The following is a 17,628-nucleotide window of genomic DNA, read 5'->3' as shown; positions in this document are numbered from 1 at the left end:
CCTGCTTGTCAAAAGCATCGGCAAAAGTAGCTTCACTGCTTCTCCCGGCAATGTACTTCTTAAACGCGCCGATTCTTGTAGCATTCTTCATCTCATCCGCCAATCCTTGTAATCAAACGCAACAAATAGTTATCGTTAAACAGAACCAGTGAATTCCCCTTTGATCTTGCTTCTTCCGGAGAGGTCTTGTTGCCGGTGAAGACCCCTTTGATCTTGTTCATCCATGAGTTATCCAGCTGCATCGTGGAGGATATCGAACGGAACGACAGAGCTAGGCTGCGATCACCGAAATGGTAGCCGGAGGACGATGACGGCAAGTTGGATTTTTTGTTGCACAATGCGGTGCTTATGATCCGTGAAGAGCGATGCATTCTTGAAAATGTTGCTCCTTTGGGTCTCTATTTCTCTTTGATTAGGATTTAGGGTTTTAGCCTGCATTTTTGGGGTTTTGGGAAACTGAGTTTCCAGATCATTTTTAGGTTGAAATAATGCTACATTTAATCGTGACTAGATTAAGATACCTTCAGAATAAAGTATGATTAGATAAATCAATAAAGTATGATTAGATTGATGTATCGTCACAATAAAAGCGTGATTACGTTAAGGAACCACCACAATGACATAGCCGGTGTAGGTAGGTCATTCTCGTGATTACAACATCGTCAGACAAAATTTAAGTTGACAAGGAATCATGCAACTTATTAAGCAACTGCTGAAGGAAAAATGAATAGCTTATATAAATTCAAAGAAAGTGTTATCAAATTCTTACAGGTTACAATTTTCCTATCCAAAAATACAAAACAGGCCTCAGCCTCCTGCACAAACGATCTGCCACTCTAACAAGTACAATCATAAATAGAAGGTTAAAAGACTTGACCTTCAGAGAATGGTGGCCAAAGTTATAAAACAAATACCACAAGAGCACCGCAGCCACGCATCGCTTCACATCCCGTATCTAAATTAGGACGGAAGGCAGTGAAAAAATGAATAAATTCTGCAACTCTAAGCCTTTGTCCGCCTAAACTCGAACCAGATTTCATAGTGATTAAACAGCAAGCTGTCATGTGTATGCTTTCCGACATACTCCAGGCCTAAACTCGTGAGCCGCTTTGTACACTCGTCTCCTCCCAACCGCGAACAGAATTTGATATTATGGGAAACGAAGATTCGCCCGTCATAGGGTTTCAGTTTATTTGTCAATCTCTCTAATCCAACCCACACAAGCTTATCAGGCATATGAAGAAACACAGCACTAGCATAGATCAAGTCATACACAACATTGGACCCAAATCTGCTGAAGTCCATGCTGTCACCTTTCACAATCAAAGGGCGCTTGTGCAGAAGACCTTGGGAAGGAAGCTCGTATCTGAAGGCAGCCATTAGCGAGAGCTCATCTCTTTCAAGACAGTGGAAGTGTCCGGGATTAAGATAGCGAATGAAATGCAAACCAACTCGGAGGGTACCACAACCGATCTCAAGGACATTGGAGTCAGGCTTCAGATGAGAGGACTGGGCGAGGAACTCAAAAACATCTCGCCCACCTGCCCAAGGCTCACCGTAGTTACTGTGGTGCTCCTCAGTTAGGAGCTCACCAGGGCATGGGAGGGCAGTATGATTTTCCAAATCAGGTCCTTCATAGTGAGATATACCCTTGAATCTGAAAATTCAGAAACAACTGGTCAATTCTTTGTATAAGATCATCCCTGTATTCACGTAACATATAATTTTCTGTTGTTTCGATTGACCCACAAACATGCGAATATGTTATAACTGCAGGCACATTAAAGCACAATGAGAAAGAAGAATATCCCAAACAAGCAAGAGAATACTCTAACTAAAGAATCATCAAGTTACAAAGAAATGTCTATCGAAACAAAAGGAATACAACAAATCACTTCAAAGGATATGATCTAGTCTAAGTTCCATGTTCTATAAATCTAGGCAATGATCAAAACTTAATCCTTTCCTTTCTCTCCACCCTAATACATAAACCAAACAGAGCAACACAGAACTTGCCAAACTAGCATCGAAAAGATAAAGCGCAAACAAAATGCAGAAACTTAAGCAACAAATTCGAGTTCACGTCCACATAACTAAACAAATCTAAGTTTACTGATGCGATCTCATGAAAATCGAAGTTTACTGATGTAATCTCAACTCCCCCACATCCTCACTTGGCACAAAAATCACATGAACTGGTACTCAAAATTAAGGTTAGCAGCTTTGAATCCAAGAATATACCTAATTCACAATTCAATACCCAATTCCCAAACCCCATGCCAAAATCAACTGATGTCAAAATTCCAATCCCACTGCACAAATCCAAGTCCTCATTCCTAATCACACAAATGTGCACATCATATTATACAAGTACTTAGAGAGAGAGAGAGAACTGACTGCAAGAGATCTTCAAGCTGCTGAGCTCGGGTGCGAGGGTTAATTCCCTTCCTCAACACGTTATCCTGCATATGCAACCCATTCACTCGGATCTGATCCTTCACCCACTCCACATCCTCCTTCGACGACCATATCGTCTCCCCTCCTCCGCCCTCCGCCACGCCGACACTGGGTCCACTGACATAACCCACACGCGCAATACCAGCACCGCCGCCGCAAGTGCACGGCGACGATAAAGAGGACAAGAGAAAGAAGAAGAAAAATGCGGCAACTGACGCCATGAGAACCAGCGCCGGCACCGTTATCACTATCCCCTTCGGCGACGACGAAGTTGACGGTGACGACCACAGAGCCATGTATATTCAATTTTACGCCGAAGTCTTCATACCTTCAAGTCTCTGAATTTTAGGTCTGCAGGAAGATTGGGATTGCGCGACATTGATTTGGGGAACGGCCTTAAGCGACGTCGTTTCAAGGGGCACGAGGATTTTTATATTTTATTTTTTTGCTTTTTTCTCCAGGGTTCATGTGATTGGTGGAGACTTGCGTGGCGTGGAACATGGAGAGTGGCAAATGACAGTGTGCGGGAGCAATAATTCCATTTTCTTGTATTTAAAATATAGGCTAAATATCAGTTTATTACCTTCAAATTTCGTAGTTTTTAACATTTGGTATATAAAATTTTTTTCGTCTCAAAGTCATACCTAAGTTAATTTTAGGACAGTCTTGTACATCCGTTGGTCTGGCTGTTAAGTCTTCTGTTAGTTGATAACATGACATTTATGTGGACAATGACTGGGTACCACGTGTCATTAAAGGGTCCATATAGAAATTAAATATTCAAAAAAAAAAAAAAAAAAAAAGAACCTAAAACCTACCCGTCTTCTACCTCCCCCCATCCCTTCTTTACTCTACAACCCCTACCCCTCCCCGCCGGCGCACCTTCTCCCTTCTTCTTCCCCCCGCACCCTCTCCCTCCCTTCTCTCTTCTGCAACCCACACCCTTCCTTCCCTTCTCTCTTCTACAACTTGCACAAGCCTCCCTTCTCTCTTCCATCCTCTTCTGCAATCCAGGGCAACGCCGACAAGTCTCCCTCCCATCGACTTGACCTTGGTTCCTGCTTCTTTTCAGGTAGTTATCTGGGTTCTTTAGAAGTGGTTCTATTTGTTCCTGATCAAATATTTGAAATTCTCAACTAGGTTTGGTTATCTCCTATCTCAATACAGAGGGGGAAGGCAAATGAGGAGGATGTGGTGGAGAAATCGAGAGAGTTTGAAGAAAGATTGAGGAAGGTCAAGGCGGAGCAAGCGGTGGCGAAGTTGGGGACTTTGGAAAGAGGGCCGGATCTAAGGAGGTGAGGAAAGGGCGACACTTGGATCCATGAGAGGTATATGGAGGAAACCTTTGTACCACTGCAGAAAATACCAGAAAATGAACATGGGTTTTGGTTGGGGAAGAGAGAAAAGACGGAGAGGGTGTGGGGGGATGAGGAAGGGAAAAGGTGCGCGGGGGGGGGGGGGGGGTGGTAAGGGTTGCAGGGTAAATAAGGGATGGGGGAGGTAGAAGACAGGTAGGTTTTAGGTTTTATTTATTTATTTTTAAATAAATAAATAAATAATTATTTTTAATTTTTAATTTCCACGTAGACCCCCTTAATGACATATGGCATCTAGTCATTGTTCACATGGGTGCCACATCATCAATTAACGGGAAACTTAACAGCTAAACTAACGGATGTATGAGACTGTCCTAAAATTAACACTTTAGGTATAACTCTGGGAGAAAAAAAAACTTCTTGTACCAATGTTAAAAACCACGAAACTTGAGTGTAATAAACTGATATTTACCCTAAAAAATAATTAATTGAGAAAATGCATAGTAGTGGATAAAATAAAATTCACAAATAGGAATTTGTTTCTAAATTCAGGGGCCCATCCTTTATGTTATGTAAAAAGGAAAAGGATCCTCGTCGAATCATTTTTCTAGGGATCTTAGGAATCCTGTGATCATGATCGTTCATCATACATTATGCGGTCAGAAATCATTTCAAAATTTAAAATTTAAAATTAAATATAAATAGTACATACCGAAAAATTTTCGCACGATATACGATGAATGATCATGATCACATGATCTCTAGGATCCTTTTCCATGTAAAAATAGACTCCCCCCCTCCCCCCCCCCCCAACCCCCCCCCCCAACTTTCCAATATAGGGAACCTCTATATAGACTGTGAACAGATAATAAATTGTATCTAAATTACATACTATTAGTTTTAGACTTTTTAGTTAAAATGGTTCTTGTAATTATTTATTTTGGTCTATGAAATTCAAAATTGACAGAAATGGTCCCTAAGATTGTCATCATAATTATTTTGGTCATTCTGTGAAACATCTCTGTTAAATTGAAGAAACCACCCGTTTAAGTAGAGGGGTTGGTTTGACAAAAACAACCTCAGTTTAACGGAGATTTTTCATGGAATGAACAAAATGGTTGATAATGGACAATTTCAGGGACCACTTCTATTGATTTTAATTTACAAGGAACAAAGTAAATAGTTATCCCAATCTTATGGATTATTTTGGCTAAAAAGTTTTTCTTTGACTTCTTTATCACTAACCCAAAGGCCATTTTTAGGCTGACCGCTTTGGTGACTGAACTGGACGGCTGCACTGTCATAGGCATCAGGATGTAGTTTCGTTTACCAATGATGGTTTTATGTGGTATCGCTTTTCCACGATGACTTTATATGGATGAGCCACGATGACTTTATATGGCTTTGCTATTTCGGCGATACCTGTTAAAGTCGCTATCGTTTTGTTAATTAAAATGGGTTGTATTCGAATATATGGAAAGAGATGTTTTTATATCAACAATAGAAACCCAAACTCATGGAATTGTTGATCTTGTAGCGACTAAATTAAAAAAAGAAAACAAAAATTTCAGATGAATTGGTGATTTGAGATTTTATCTTCTTACCAAATTTAATATTCTATTCATTAATCTATTAATATAGAAATAAAATAATTCATAATCATCCGGTTAAGATCGAACTAAACCAGCCCATTATGTATATGATTCAAGGGAGCCTTTAAGGGAAGTGATTCCCATTTTTCAAAAAAAATGGTGACATCCTCTTAACCATTAAATTTGATTTTAATGAAATCATGTGGTTGAGATTCTGTGGTCTGTGATTTAATCTCAGTCACATAATTTCATTAAAGTCAAATCTAATGGTCAAGAGGGTGTCCTCAAATTTTTTTTTAAAAAAATGGGGATCCCTTCCCTTAAAGGGCCTGTGTGATTCAATATGCTAACTATTAAACAACTTATTAGAAACACAAGACATCCAATCAGAAATGTCACGAAATCCCCCACTCTTGGGGGATGTCCTTAGCGATGGGCAACATGTACTAGGATGTATGTGCGACTCGTTTAGATCATGAGTTAGGACAAAAAAAAAAGAAGGAAAACAATTGATCTAGTATCAACTATCAGTGATTAGACTAGACTAGATTAGAAGAACTCCATTCAATGTTTTTATTTTTGTAGTTGTTGTTTGTGTTGCAATCGATTGTATAGGCATGCTGAGGTTGATGATATCTCATATAATAAGGTTCAAAAACTTGTGTATTCATTTCCTTAGTAAAAAAATTATATATAATTTTTTTTTAGAATTTTTTTTTATTTACCTTAATTTTTTAAAAGGAAATTTACCTGATCATCAAATAAAGAAGAAAAGGAAATTATATGAAGAGTTTTTATCACAAATAGTGTCTATAAATTGACATTACTTCTCACTTTAATCCTTGAAATTGAAAATCGATCAATATCATCCTTGAAATTTGGTACCACAAATCAATGTCGTCCCATTCCGTTTATTTTTCTGTTACTTTGATGAGGTGTCTGACAAGGGGACCCATACAACCAATGATGTGGTGCCACATGGACTAACCTTTAAAAAAAAAAAAAGATTTAAAATCAAGGACACAACTATAAAAAAAAAAAAAAAATTAAACACGACCAGCCCAGCTTCTTCAATCAAAAAGAGACTTTCATTTATGGGTTAAAAAAAAAAAAAAAAAAAAACAGATGAAAAAACTAACCCAGTTACCTGCTCAGCCACCTCCCTCATCTCCAACTATCATCTCCAATTCTCCATACCCTCTTCAAATTTAATTTCATGTTCTTCTCCAAAGCACCAAAGTCAAGGGTACGGGATGAGGAACGACTAGCAACGAGGTTGTGGGATAGGTTCGGTTGGGCTTGGATTGGGGGAGGTGACTCGAACTCTCACTCTATTTCCTATATATCCCTAATACGTGTTTTGATTTCATTTTTTGGATTTTGTTTTTCCCAAATCGAATTTGATAATAATTTTCGGCAATCCAATTTGAGATGGAGGTGTTAGGTTTATTTTTATTTTTGTTTATCTATCTTACCTTTTTTTCAGTTTTGTTAATGAGTTTTTAAATCTTAAATCAAATTAAAAACCAGTTTTTTTTATGTTTAATCCACATGACACAACATCATTGGTCGTATGGATCCCCATGTGTAACACGTCATCAAAGTAACTAAAAACTTAACGGAATGGGACAGTAAGGATGACATTGGTTTGTGGTACCAAATTTCAAGGACGACATTGATCAGTTTCAATTTTAAGGACCCAAATGAGGAGTGATGTTAATTTCAGGAATCATTTGTGATAAAAACCTTACATAAATATATGGAGTCTGAACCCATTACCATAACCAGAGTCTGAACCTGTTTCCACATCGCCGATGGGTCGTTTTGTGAGGAAATGAATCATCTTCAGATCATTTCCACCTGATCCTCCTCATCAAACAATATGAGCCCTTAAAATTTGATCCAACGACTAAAAATAGAAGCCTACTAAAAATTATAATAACTTTAGTTGTTGGATTAAATTTCAAGAATCCAAATTCTTTGATGAGGAGGATTAAGTGGAAGGGATCCCGAGAGGATCCCTTTTCGTTTTGTAATTCCACCACACCTCTGTATTCTCCCCAGTCGGACCCACACTACGAGAAATTTTTAGTTGTGACGGGAACATAAGTAATACACCACGTGTTTTAATAGGAGTGGTGAGAAATTTTATTTTTTAAGTTATTAACTTTTTAGCACACATATCTTACTATTTGTATAATGACACGTGATATGCCATACCTCATATACCGATCACATTGAAAAATCTCCACGAACCAATTGCCAGCGAAGCGAGTATCGGGCCACCCGCGCTCACCGGCGTCTGTAACTAAAGTCCACGCCCATCATAAATTCATATACTCACGGGAAAGACGAAATTAACCTCGACTAGAACCCCAAAAAAACCGAGTCAAAGGACTCGCCCACAATAAAATCGACACCCACACCCAAAAATTTCCAACTCTCTGAAATCGCAACTCAGTGGAAGAAGAAGAAGAAGAAGACGACGACGACGAGCACAAAAGGGGAGCTTCCAATTTCTTCACTGATTGATAAGGTTAGGGTTTTCCACTTTGTTTAATTTCAATAATTTTCAATTTTCTAGTTTTAATTTTTTGCGGATAAAATCAACTGTTTTTTTGTATTAATTTTAATTTTCCATGGATTTTGAATGGTAATTAATTGAGTTGGTGATCTGAATGGTATATACGAAAATGATTAATGGGTTTTTGTGTTTCTTTGTCCTGGTTGTGTTTGTGGGGTCTTCATCTCGATGAGGTTCGGGTTAATTAGTAGACTTGGTGACCTGATTAATCTGTTTTAGTCAGTCTTTCGAGTTGATTATTGGTGCTTTAATGGAGTAATAGTTGGGAGTTTTTGGATAAATTGACGGGTTGCATGGAAATTCTGAGACGAATCGGAGTTGTATTGGGTTAGTCGAAATGGCGGTATGGAAAACTATTTAATAGAACATTTTGCAATTGCTCTGGATGGTCAGCAATTATTTTCGGTGTTTTTTTGTTGGTATACATGTGTTCTATAGTGTGTTTGGTCGATTATATAAAAACTGTGGGTTTTGGGCAGTCGGGGAGTTTGAGGTTCTGTGGGTTTTTGGTGCTGTGCGTCGTATATGGGAAAGAAGTATCACCATTTCATCTGTTATCTTAACAGCCAATATTTTTGTTGGTGAATTAGTAGTAAAATGAGTCCCGGCGATATCACAACAGAAAGTGGGAAGAGGTTGGATTGTCAAATTTATTACATTTGAGATGTAAAAACCTTATGTACATACCAATTATATTGTTTTGAAGGTTAGCAACTTTAATAGGTCTTAACTCTTAAGTGTCTAATTCATTTATTTTCATTACAGTTGTATTAGGTATTGACAAGTTCATAAAGTTATTCATCATAGGTTGAGAACTGATTACATGATAGAATATTCCTTAACATGTCGAGAAAGCATATCTATTGGATCATCTGTACTGGATATATTACCTTCGTTGTATTGAAAAACTGAAGTGGATAACTAAAACTGAAATGAAGTGTATCATTTGTATTCGACAATGCCTTTTGTTCTACAACACTTGCTACGACCAAATATATTCTAAAATTACGGTCACTTCGTAGGAATTCTTTGTTTACATTTATTTGGTGATCAATGATTATTAATTTTTAATACTTGTCTTTGTAGTTGTTTATGCGATGCACCGAGTGGGTAGTTCAGGGAACACAAACAATTCCAGTCGCCCTCGTAAAGAGAAGAGATTAACATATGTGTTGAGTGATGCTGACGACACGAAGGTGAATTGATTCCATGTTTTTTTTCCTGATTTCTGTTAATTGATTCCATTTTTTTTTCCTGATTTCTATTTTAAGTTCTGTAATTAAGTTTTTATTTGTTACAAAATATTTTATATTTTAATAAATATATATCTCACTTTTGGACTTAAAAGGCACAACGTATATATGACTTTTGTTTTATCTGCATACGTTGCATGAAACTTTTTGCTAGTGTTAAATTATAGATGCTTAACCGTGTTTGGATGGTTTCTGTCTGCAGCATTGTGCCGGCATAAATTCTTTGTCTGTACTGAAGGCATCAGTGTCTGGGTGTGATTACCTGTTTACTGGAAGCCGTGATGGCACACTAAAAAGATGGGCGCTGGCTGAAGATGCTGCTACATGTTCAGCAACCTTTGAGTCTCATGTGGATTGGGTAACCATTTTCTTCCAATGTTTAAACCTAGTTTTGTTTATTTAAAACAAAACTTGCCATTTAAGGTGTGGAGATGTTTAAATTTTGAGATTTCTCCCTTTCTCATGAAAATTGCTGAGATTTACTTGCTCTTCAATTTTGGATGGATTTTTTATTTTTTTTTCTTCTCGTTTTATTCTAGGATTCATACAGCCGATAAGGCTTTGTTGTTGTCGTCGTCGTCTTATTATAATGCAGGGGTGGGGAGTCAGATTATAGCTGAAACTTTCCATGTGGGATGTTTAAACTAGACCAATCAGAGTACAAAATGTTAAAAGGGAAAATGAAATGAAAGAATGTTGGGCGCACAAAATATCTTGTGCTGGGCACAACATTAGACTGTTTTTTTTTTTTTTAAATCAGCATTGTGTTGTTTGTGCTTGGGTAGCTTCCAGACATGCACTTTTCATAGTCTTTCTATTACTTCAAAAAAAAATTGATATTTAATTTATATTTTACTTTCCTGTACTTCATGCATAAGTTAAAAATTTATACTTAGAGAGTACTTCTGTTGTGCAGGTTAATGATGCTGTTCTTGCAGGTGATAATACGCTTGTTTCTTGTTCTTCAGATACCACCCTTAAGGTTCATTGGCCTAGATCTTTGTTTTGCCTTGTTTTAGTTTTGTGACTAGTGTTTTCTTTTTGGATGTAACTGATTCATTTTTTTATTCCAACTGTCATATGGACACATCAGACGTGGAATTGTTTGTCAGGTGGAACTTGTACTAAAACTCTTCGTCAGCATTCTGACTATGTCACATGCCTTGCTTCCGCAGAGAAAAATGTAATTTCCTCGTCAAATTTTCATCTGCCTTGTGAATGCATAGGTTCTTGTCATTCCACTCATTCTATATGAAGAGTTTCATGTTCAATTTGATAGTTCAAGTTGTGCTTGGTGGCATCGTTGCATATTTTATGGATGACCTGAATCTGCTGATAGTTTAGATTGCATCTTTCTGCTTTCCCTTGAACTTCTTAAATCTGGAATAAGTTCCTACAAGTGTTTGGAGTGATGGGTAACACTTCCTAGGTAGTGATTTTCTGTGTCTGTGGAGGACTCTTTTAGGGATTCTGCTAAAGAGCAGATGATCGCCCTTTGGTGATGTGTAGTCTCTGCATTTATTTGGCTTGTTTCGATGAAAAGAAACTAAAGATAAGAGAGGTGAGGTAGATGTGTTTGGAAGAGAAACAGACTTGGCATCTTTGTGGGCTGCATTGGCTAGGCATTTTAGGGACATTCTCTTCCTTTTGATTAATCTTGATTTCTTGGGACATATGTTCTAATTGTAATGTTTCTGATGTTCTTGTATAGTTTATGCACTTAATATGGACGGACTTGTTTTCCATATGTATTTGTATACTTTTATCTTGAATATGATATAGGAAAAGAAAATTTCTGATCCTTTTATAGTGTCACGCATTTTAGAGCAATATTGTTGCCTCTGGTGGACTTGGAGGGGAGGTATTTGTATGGGATCTTGAAGCAGCTCTTACTCCGGTTGCAAAGTCAGGTGAATCAATGGAAGATGATAGTTCAACTGTTGTCAATGGTTCTGGAAATGCAATTACTAGTTTACGTACTATCAGCTCTAGCAACAGCATTTCTATGCACACAACTCAGCCACATGGATATGTCCCAATCTCTGCCAAAGGTCATAAGGAATCAGTTTATGCATTGGCAATGAATGATAGTGGATCGCTTCTGGTCTCTGGTGGAACAGAGAAGGTATATTTTGTTGTCTGGGGTTGGCTGTGTCCTAAATTTATTATTATTATCTCGTAGACATGAAACTTTCTGAAAAATCTGCGGAAGTTTGGTTGAATATTTTTAATTTTCCTCTTCTAGTTAGTGTGTGAGGTTAACCAGACAGTGCTAATAACTATTAATTATATCCTGATGCCCTTTAGGTTGTTCGTGTTTGGGATCCAAGAACAGGTTCGAAGAAAATGAAACTAAGAGGGCATACAGATAATATCAGGGCTCTGCTGATTGATTCTACTGGAAGGTTGGTTGGGTAGATTTTTCACAGGCTGTCTTGATTGAGCACTTCAAACAAGATTTCTGTTAACTTTTTGGTCTGGATAGTTCAGTTTGTTGTATCTTTTATAGATGATACAGCAAATGTATTGAACAAGCAAGTCACAATCTTGATTTGATAATGAATGATTTATTCATCTTATTGGGTTGTTTTCTGTGCTACATTCATACAATTTGCTTTGGTAACAGTCATTAATAGTTTGTTCTTTCTTTTAATTTCATACAGATTTTGCTTGTCAGGATCTTCTGATTCAATGATCAGGTTGGTATCCACATCTATTCCAACGCAAACAATTAGCCTTCTGTGCAAGTTGAAAGATATAATTGTTTATGTGATAGGAGGTTGGCATTTTGTTGCGAACACAGTTCACCAAAGTCTTTCTGTTTTATAGGCTATGGGATCTTGGTCAACAGCGATGTGTGCATTCTTATGCTGTGCATACAGATTCTGTTTGGGCACTTGCCAGTACCCCAACATTTAGTCATGTATATAGTGGTGGGAGAGACCTTTCTGTGAGTACAGCTCTCTTGTAAATTCTGTTCTCAGACATCATTGGCTGTTCAGGTTTGCTGCTCATTTTTTTTAATACTGAATTCTGTTTATACCCTCAGTTATACTTGACAGACTTGGCCACCAGAGAGAGTCTCTTGCTTTCCACAGGGGAACATCCCATTTTGCAGTTGGCTTTACATGATGATAGTATATGGGTTGCAACAACAGATTCTTCAGTTCATAGATGGCCTGCTGAAGGGAGTAATCCCCAGAAGATTATTCAAAGAGGTGGTGCATTCTTGGCTGGAAATTTATCCTTTTCAAGAGCAAGGGTATCCTTAGAAGGATCAACCCTAGTAAGTATCACTCTGTTCTTTATATTCAAATTTATGTCTTCTTGTTGCATGTGCATGTACCATGCTCTATTTATCATGGTATATATTCGTACCTGTTTCTTCATAGTCTTATTTGATATTTGCCACGTCAGACCTTTGAGTTTAGGGGATTAATGTTGTTGTGGTTGTTTTCCAGGTCCCTGTTAATAAAGAACCTATATTTACGATTCCTGGAACTCCTGGAATAGTGCAACATGAAATATTAAACAATAGAAGGCATGTCTTGACAAAGGTAATCATGTTGATTTTCTCATATATTGTTATGATGATGCTCCTGTTTAAAGTTACTTTGACTATCTAGTTTTGTTGTCAAACCATATGTCATTGCTTAATTAAATATTATGAACCAATGTGATCTTGATAGGACACTGCTGATTCAGTGAAGTTGTGGGAGATTACGAGGGGTGTTGTCATTGAGGATTATGGAAAGGTTATATTCCTTTTTTCCTGTACTCTATTATCTGACTAGAATTATATAATAGTGTTTGAGGCAAATGCCTTATTGAGGAACATTATAAGCATCTATACTTATATTGTGTACCATACAGGTCAAATTTGAGGAGAAAAAAGAAGAGCTTTTTGAGATGGTATGCTTCCTAGTCTACAGTGATTTCAGCTTAACAGCGTTGATGAATTTTTATAGTGATTTCTTGACTGGTTCAGGTGAGCATTCCTGCATGGTTCACTGTGGATACCAGACTTGGATGTTTATCTATACATTTAGATACCCCACAATGCTTTTCGGCGGAGATGTATTCAGCAGACCTTAACATTGTGGGGAAGCCTGAAGATGACAAGGTAGATATAACCTTGACTGTTCTATATTTTTTCGCCCCCTTTTTTGTGGGTTCTATGATTTCTGTCTTTTTTTCCCCTTTGCTGTGACATTTAACCATTTATTAGTTATGCCAAGTCTGTATACCGATTTATCTATTTTTACCCACCATGACGAAATTGTTTGAGAATTAAGTTTTTGTAATTCTTCAGGTTAATCTAGCGCGAGAAACCCTTAAAGGACTCTTGGCTCATTGGTTGGCAAAAAGAAAGCAAGGGTTTGGACCACAAGCATCAGCTAATGGGGATGTGTCATCTGGAAAGGATATTACTACTAGAAGTATTACCCATTCAAGAATTGAGGTGGATAGTAATGCTGAAAATGATTCAATGGTCCATCCTCCCTTCGAATTTTCTACAACTTCCCCTCCTTCTGTTATTACTGAGGGCTCTCAGGGAGGTCCATGGAGGAAGAAAATCACTGACCTAGATGGCACTGAAGATGACAAGGACTTTCCTTGGTGGTGTCTCGATTGTGTGTTGAATAATCGCCTACCCCCTAGAGAAAATACCAAGTAACTTCCTTGCTTTAGTATACTGTTTTTACTTCCTAGCTGAGAATATAAATTCTCTTTTCAGTTTTCAGAAGACGAAGGTGTTTATGGATTAAAAAAGAATTACTTGCCTGAAATTTGTAGAGTTTTAAGCAATTACAAAAATTAAGTTGTAGAGTTTTAGGGACATCTTTCCATTTTAGTTTTTCCCTGACATTTCTTATTGAAAGATGGGCAGTCTAGCAATAGTCCTTGAAACTAAAGTTACGATCAGAGCGGTCGTGAAATAAAGTAGGAAAGCCATAAGTTCTTGTTTCCTTTCTCTTCAAGGATTCAATGCCTTAATTCCTTCTCTCCGCAATTTCTTCTTTCTTATTCAAAAATTAATAATACTTTCTTTTTTCCTAGATGGTTTTTTATTTTCAATCTGCTAGTGAAGGCATTATGTTTGAAATATTATGTCCTTTTGTGTTATCTTATAGAAGAAAAATTATTTTGTCAATTTTTCAGGTGCAGTTTTTATCTACATCCATGTGAAGGTTCAACTGTTCAGATCCTCACTCAAGGGAAACTAAGCGCCCCTCGTATTTTACGAATTCATAAAGTAAGTTCTGCGTTTCATGTTAGCTCATGAATGATGGAAGATCTTCAAGTACTCATTATTGTTGTGTGCGCACCCGCATGTATCCTATTTATTTTACTTTACTAATGGGAAGCTTTATGCAGGTTGTTAATTATGTTGTTGAGAAGATGGTCCTTGACAAACCATTGGATAGTGCCAATCCTGATGCCACATTTGCTCCTGGTCTTGCTGGAGGGCCATTGCAGCTATCATCGGTTGGAGATGGATCTTTCCGATCTGGATTGAAGCCATGGCAAAAGCTTAAGCCTTCTATAGAGATATTGTGCAACAATCAGGCAAGTGGACAAACATCTTGGGTGGACGTCTGCATAGTAATTAGCAAATTAAGTCTTTAGTAGGTTTCTTTTTGTGGTAATTGAAAGTTTAACGAAACTATAACTGCTAAAAGTTTTAAGACATTGGTAAATGCTTTTTCTGCTTTTGGGATTAGCAGCTAAATGTATTCTTGGTTGAACTTACATGCAATTTACCAGTTCTGTGACTGCTATTGGTTATTACCTATCCTTTTGTTATGCACAGGTCTTGTCCCCAGACATGAGCTTAGCCACGGTGCGGGCTTATATATGGAAGAAATCTGAGGACCTGGTTCTCAATTACAGGGTGATTCAGGGCAGGTGAGTCTGTGCTAGATTCCGGAGGTGAGGTGCCTTTGTTATCGCTAATGTGCAATTTTTGGATGCATTAAGTTTGATTGTAAATTTGTAGTTAAAAAAACAGCCTTTTCACTTAAGCGGTAGATAGGGATCAGCTCTACCGAGACAGAGCTGTAGCTTAAAGGTTTGTCATTAATACTTGCAGGTGATATTGTGTTTAAGATAATGAGAAACATTGATTCTTCTGGGGTCGCCCGTGGTACACTTGTAAAGTTTGAAAACTAATTGATTGCGGAATCCAGTGCCATTCCCCAAATCTTCCCGAGAAGGCCCCTTGTTGGGCAAAAGGGGGCATCACGATCTTTGTTGCTGATACAGAAGCTTTTGCTGGACGCTGCAGATTTGTCAATTGGTTGTCTGCATGTGGCAGTAGATAGAGTGTTCGACCGGATGAGAAATGAACATGAATTTTCTTCGAACTTCTGAAGAGCCGTATCAGGCACATGGTAATGAAAGATTTGTAGATTTATATTGTCGGTTTCGATACCCAACCATAGAACACTCTATTGTGAAGGGAATTTTCCTTTGTTTCACAGAATAAGACAGTATCATTCTGCATCATTTCCGGATTTCTTTTTCGTTATCCGCGTGCTACTCCTTCGTGTAGTTTCTTATTTTCGGAAACATTCTACAAAATGAAATCCCCAATTTTGCATTATACTGGTTAGAAATTGTTGTATCGTCTGTTGTTTTTTCTTGTTTACTTTGTTTCCCTTGTATATATAATTTATTATGGAGTTGGAACTGTTCTTTCGTTACTGTAATACTTCAGTTCTTGTTTTGGTTGCCGTTGGCGTCGGGCTTGATTTCGTTTGTGCAAGAACATTCCGCTTCTTCGAATCGTTGTACTGTAATGTTTACGTTCTCTGTGTGACTATTTCCGGCTCGGGACTTGCCTGTTCCGTTCATGAGACAATGTAAACGTTCGGCAAGGGACCGAAAGTTCCCCAAAAGTTCGCCAGTACTTGGCAAACGCCTTATATTCCAATGTCGATAATATCGTTTGTTTAAAAATAAAAAAACTAAAAAAATTATCTTTTCCTTTATTTTGGCTCTGTAAAACTTTGCTGGAGATATAAAATTGGATAAAAGAAAAATAGTGTCCTGCACCACTGTAATTGTTGAATTTAAAACATCTCACTTACTAAGGCCATCTCCAATCGAAGGCTGGCCAGAGGGCTCGTTTTAGCCCTTTGGCTCTCCAAGATATTAATATTTTAATAAACAGTATAGAGTCATAGTTGTCTCCATCTCCAACCAAGGGTCAGACGGCTCGTTTTAGTCCTGTCACAAAAAACCATCTTCAACTGAGAGGGCCAAATGACAATAGTATAGAATGTAAAGAATTGAAATAAAATAAAGTAAGACAGTATGAAATGGTGAAAAATATATGAGAAATAGTGTAGGAAAAAAATTAGAAATTTAAAAAAAAAAAAAAGGGCTATTAAAAATAAATAAAAAAGTGGGCTAGGACAAAAAAAGTTCCTAAACCCGAAACCTAAGGTGGGCTGAAGAACAAAAAATAAAAATAAAGAAACTGGGCTGGGCAAGTGGAAAAGGAAAAAAAACAAAAAAAAGACAAACAAAATGGGCTAGCCAGCCGCCTGCCTGCCTGAAGATGGCGAGCGGGTTGGCCTTCTGGCCCCTTTTTGTCCCGTAGGACTCATAAGTTTTTTGATCTAGTTCTTAGTTGAAGATGATTTTCGGATTTCTGGATTTTTTAGTTGGAGACCATCTTTTCATTGTTAAAGCAAATGTAATTGCTCGACAGAAAACCGAAAGTTCCCATATGCGCGTACCCGGCAAGCGTCATATTATAATGCGAACTCGTGTCGACTGCCGAACTTTTGAACGAGTGAAAAGTACTAGAAACAGAAACACATTTTATGGTCCTGGGCCAGTGATGTTGGACTTGGAAAGTTGGAAATGGTCCCATGATCCCATCAGGTTTGGGTTATGTTCCCTTTCTCATTGAAAGGGGTTCGGCTCTAAGTTTGACCACAAATCGTGCTTGCTGATGGTTGTCTTAGGCGGGTGGTGGTAATTGGTAAATGCACTAATGGACGAAAGGATAATGCTGGTGAGAATAATTTTTGTAAATTGAAAATGAAAGTTAATGATTGCATTACTACTTAATTGTTGATTACCGTGCTTATTTTTTTTATTAGTGACATGTTATTTAGTTTGCAAATTTTGTTTATTTGGCATCACTTTGGACTTTGTTCCATCTGGATTGGTCTACTTAGGCTATCTCCAACCGACTCGACCAAAAGGCTATAGGGCTAAAAATAGTTTGGAATGACATGAAAACTGCCTCTAACCGATGGCTAGGCCAAAGGGCTTGTGGGCCCCATCGGCCCCAAACCTCCAAATCAGGCCAACGGGCTAGTCATTTCCAACTAGCCAGCCAGCCCTCCAACGCCAGATAGTACACCACGTATCATTATAAAAATAATAAGATGTGTATTAGAAAATTG

The 17,628-nt window shown here is 37.8% G+C and overlaps 2 protein-coding genes across 3 annotated transcripts; one reads left to right on the top strand and one right to left on the bottom strand.

The window, feature by feature from the left end:
* Positions 1–713: 713 nt before the first annotated feature.
* On the bottom strand, positions 714–2,863 carry LOC137723005 (uncharacterized). Its single transcript, XM_068462158.2, has 2 exons — positions 2,398–2,863; positions 714–1,657 (listed from the first exon to the last, which is right to left on the bottom strand). Exons 1-2 carry the CDS (start codon positions 2,751–2,753, stop codon positions 1,003–1,005), a joined length of 1,011 nt encoding a protein of 336 aa, XP_068318259.1. The 5' UTR covers positions 2,754–2,863; the 3' UTR covers positions 714–1,002.
* A 4,840-nt stretch (positions 2,864–7,703) lies between these two features.
* LOC137723092 (uncharacterized) lies at positions 7,704–15,809 on the top strand. 2 transcript variants are annotated; one of them, XM_068462252.2, is made up of 19 exons: positions 7,704–7,901; positions 9,036–9,145; positions 9,405–9,560; positions 10,119–10,184; positions 10,296–10,385; positions 11,028–11,327; positions 11,510–11,607; positions 11,866–11,901; positions 12,032–12,152; positions 12,252–12,488; positions 12,664–12,759; positions 12,892–12,957; positions 13,076–13,114; positions 13,191–13,325; positions 13,515–13,876; positions 14,366–14,459; positions 14,582–14,773; positions 15,018–15,112; positions 15,297–15,809. In XM_068462252.2, the coding sequence occupies exons 2-19, from the start codon at positions 9,047–9,049 to the stop codon at positions 15,298–15,300; spliced, it is 2,286 nt and encodes a 761-aa protein (XP_068318353.1). In that variant the 5' UTR covers positions 7,704–7,901; positions 9,036–9,046; the 3' UTR covers positions 15,301–15,809. The 2 variants fall into 2 exon arrangements, with proteins under 2 accessions (XP_068318353.1, XP_068318352.1); XM_068462251.2 differs by having other exon boundaries at positions 15,018–15,136.
* The last annotated feature ends 1,819 nt before the right edge of the window (positions 15,810–17,628 follow it).

This window comes from Pyrus communis, chromosome 4 (assembly GCF_041283825.1).
Source record: "Pyrus communis isolate YQ-2024b chromosome 4, ASM4128382v1, whole genome shotgun sequence".
NCBI classification, from domain to species: Eukaryota; Viridiplantae; Streptophyta; class Magnoliopsida; order Rosales; family Rosaceae; genus Pyrus; species Pyrus communis.
This window is presented reverse-complemented; position numbering and strand designations above follow the sequence as displayed.

Bases quoted from the DNA above. Each gene is read 5' to 3' on its own strand.
- LOC137723092 (XM_068462252.2), top strand. From the start codon at position 9,047: ATGCACCGAGTGGGTAGTTCAGGGAACACAAACAATTCCAGTCGCCCT. The intron at 11,902-12,031 runs GTTGGTATCCAC...TCTGTTTTATAG, and splicing joins TCTTCTGATTCAATGATCAG to GCTATGGGATCTTGGTCAAC. The intron at 14,774-15,017 runs GCAAGTGGACAA...TGTTATGCACAG, and splicing joins AGATATTGTGCAACAATCAG to GTCTTGTCCCCAGACATGAG.
- LOC137723005 (XM_068462158.2), bottom strand. From the start codon at position 2,753: ATGGCTCTGTGGTCGTCACCGTCAACTTCGTCGTCGCCGAAGGGGATA. The intron at 1,658-2,397 runs GTCAGTTCTCTC...CTGAATTTTCAG, and splicing joins CAGCTTGAAGATCTCTTGCA to ATTCAAGGGTATATCTCACT.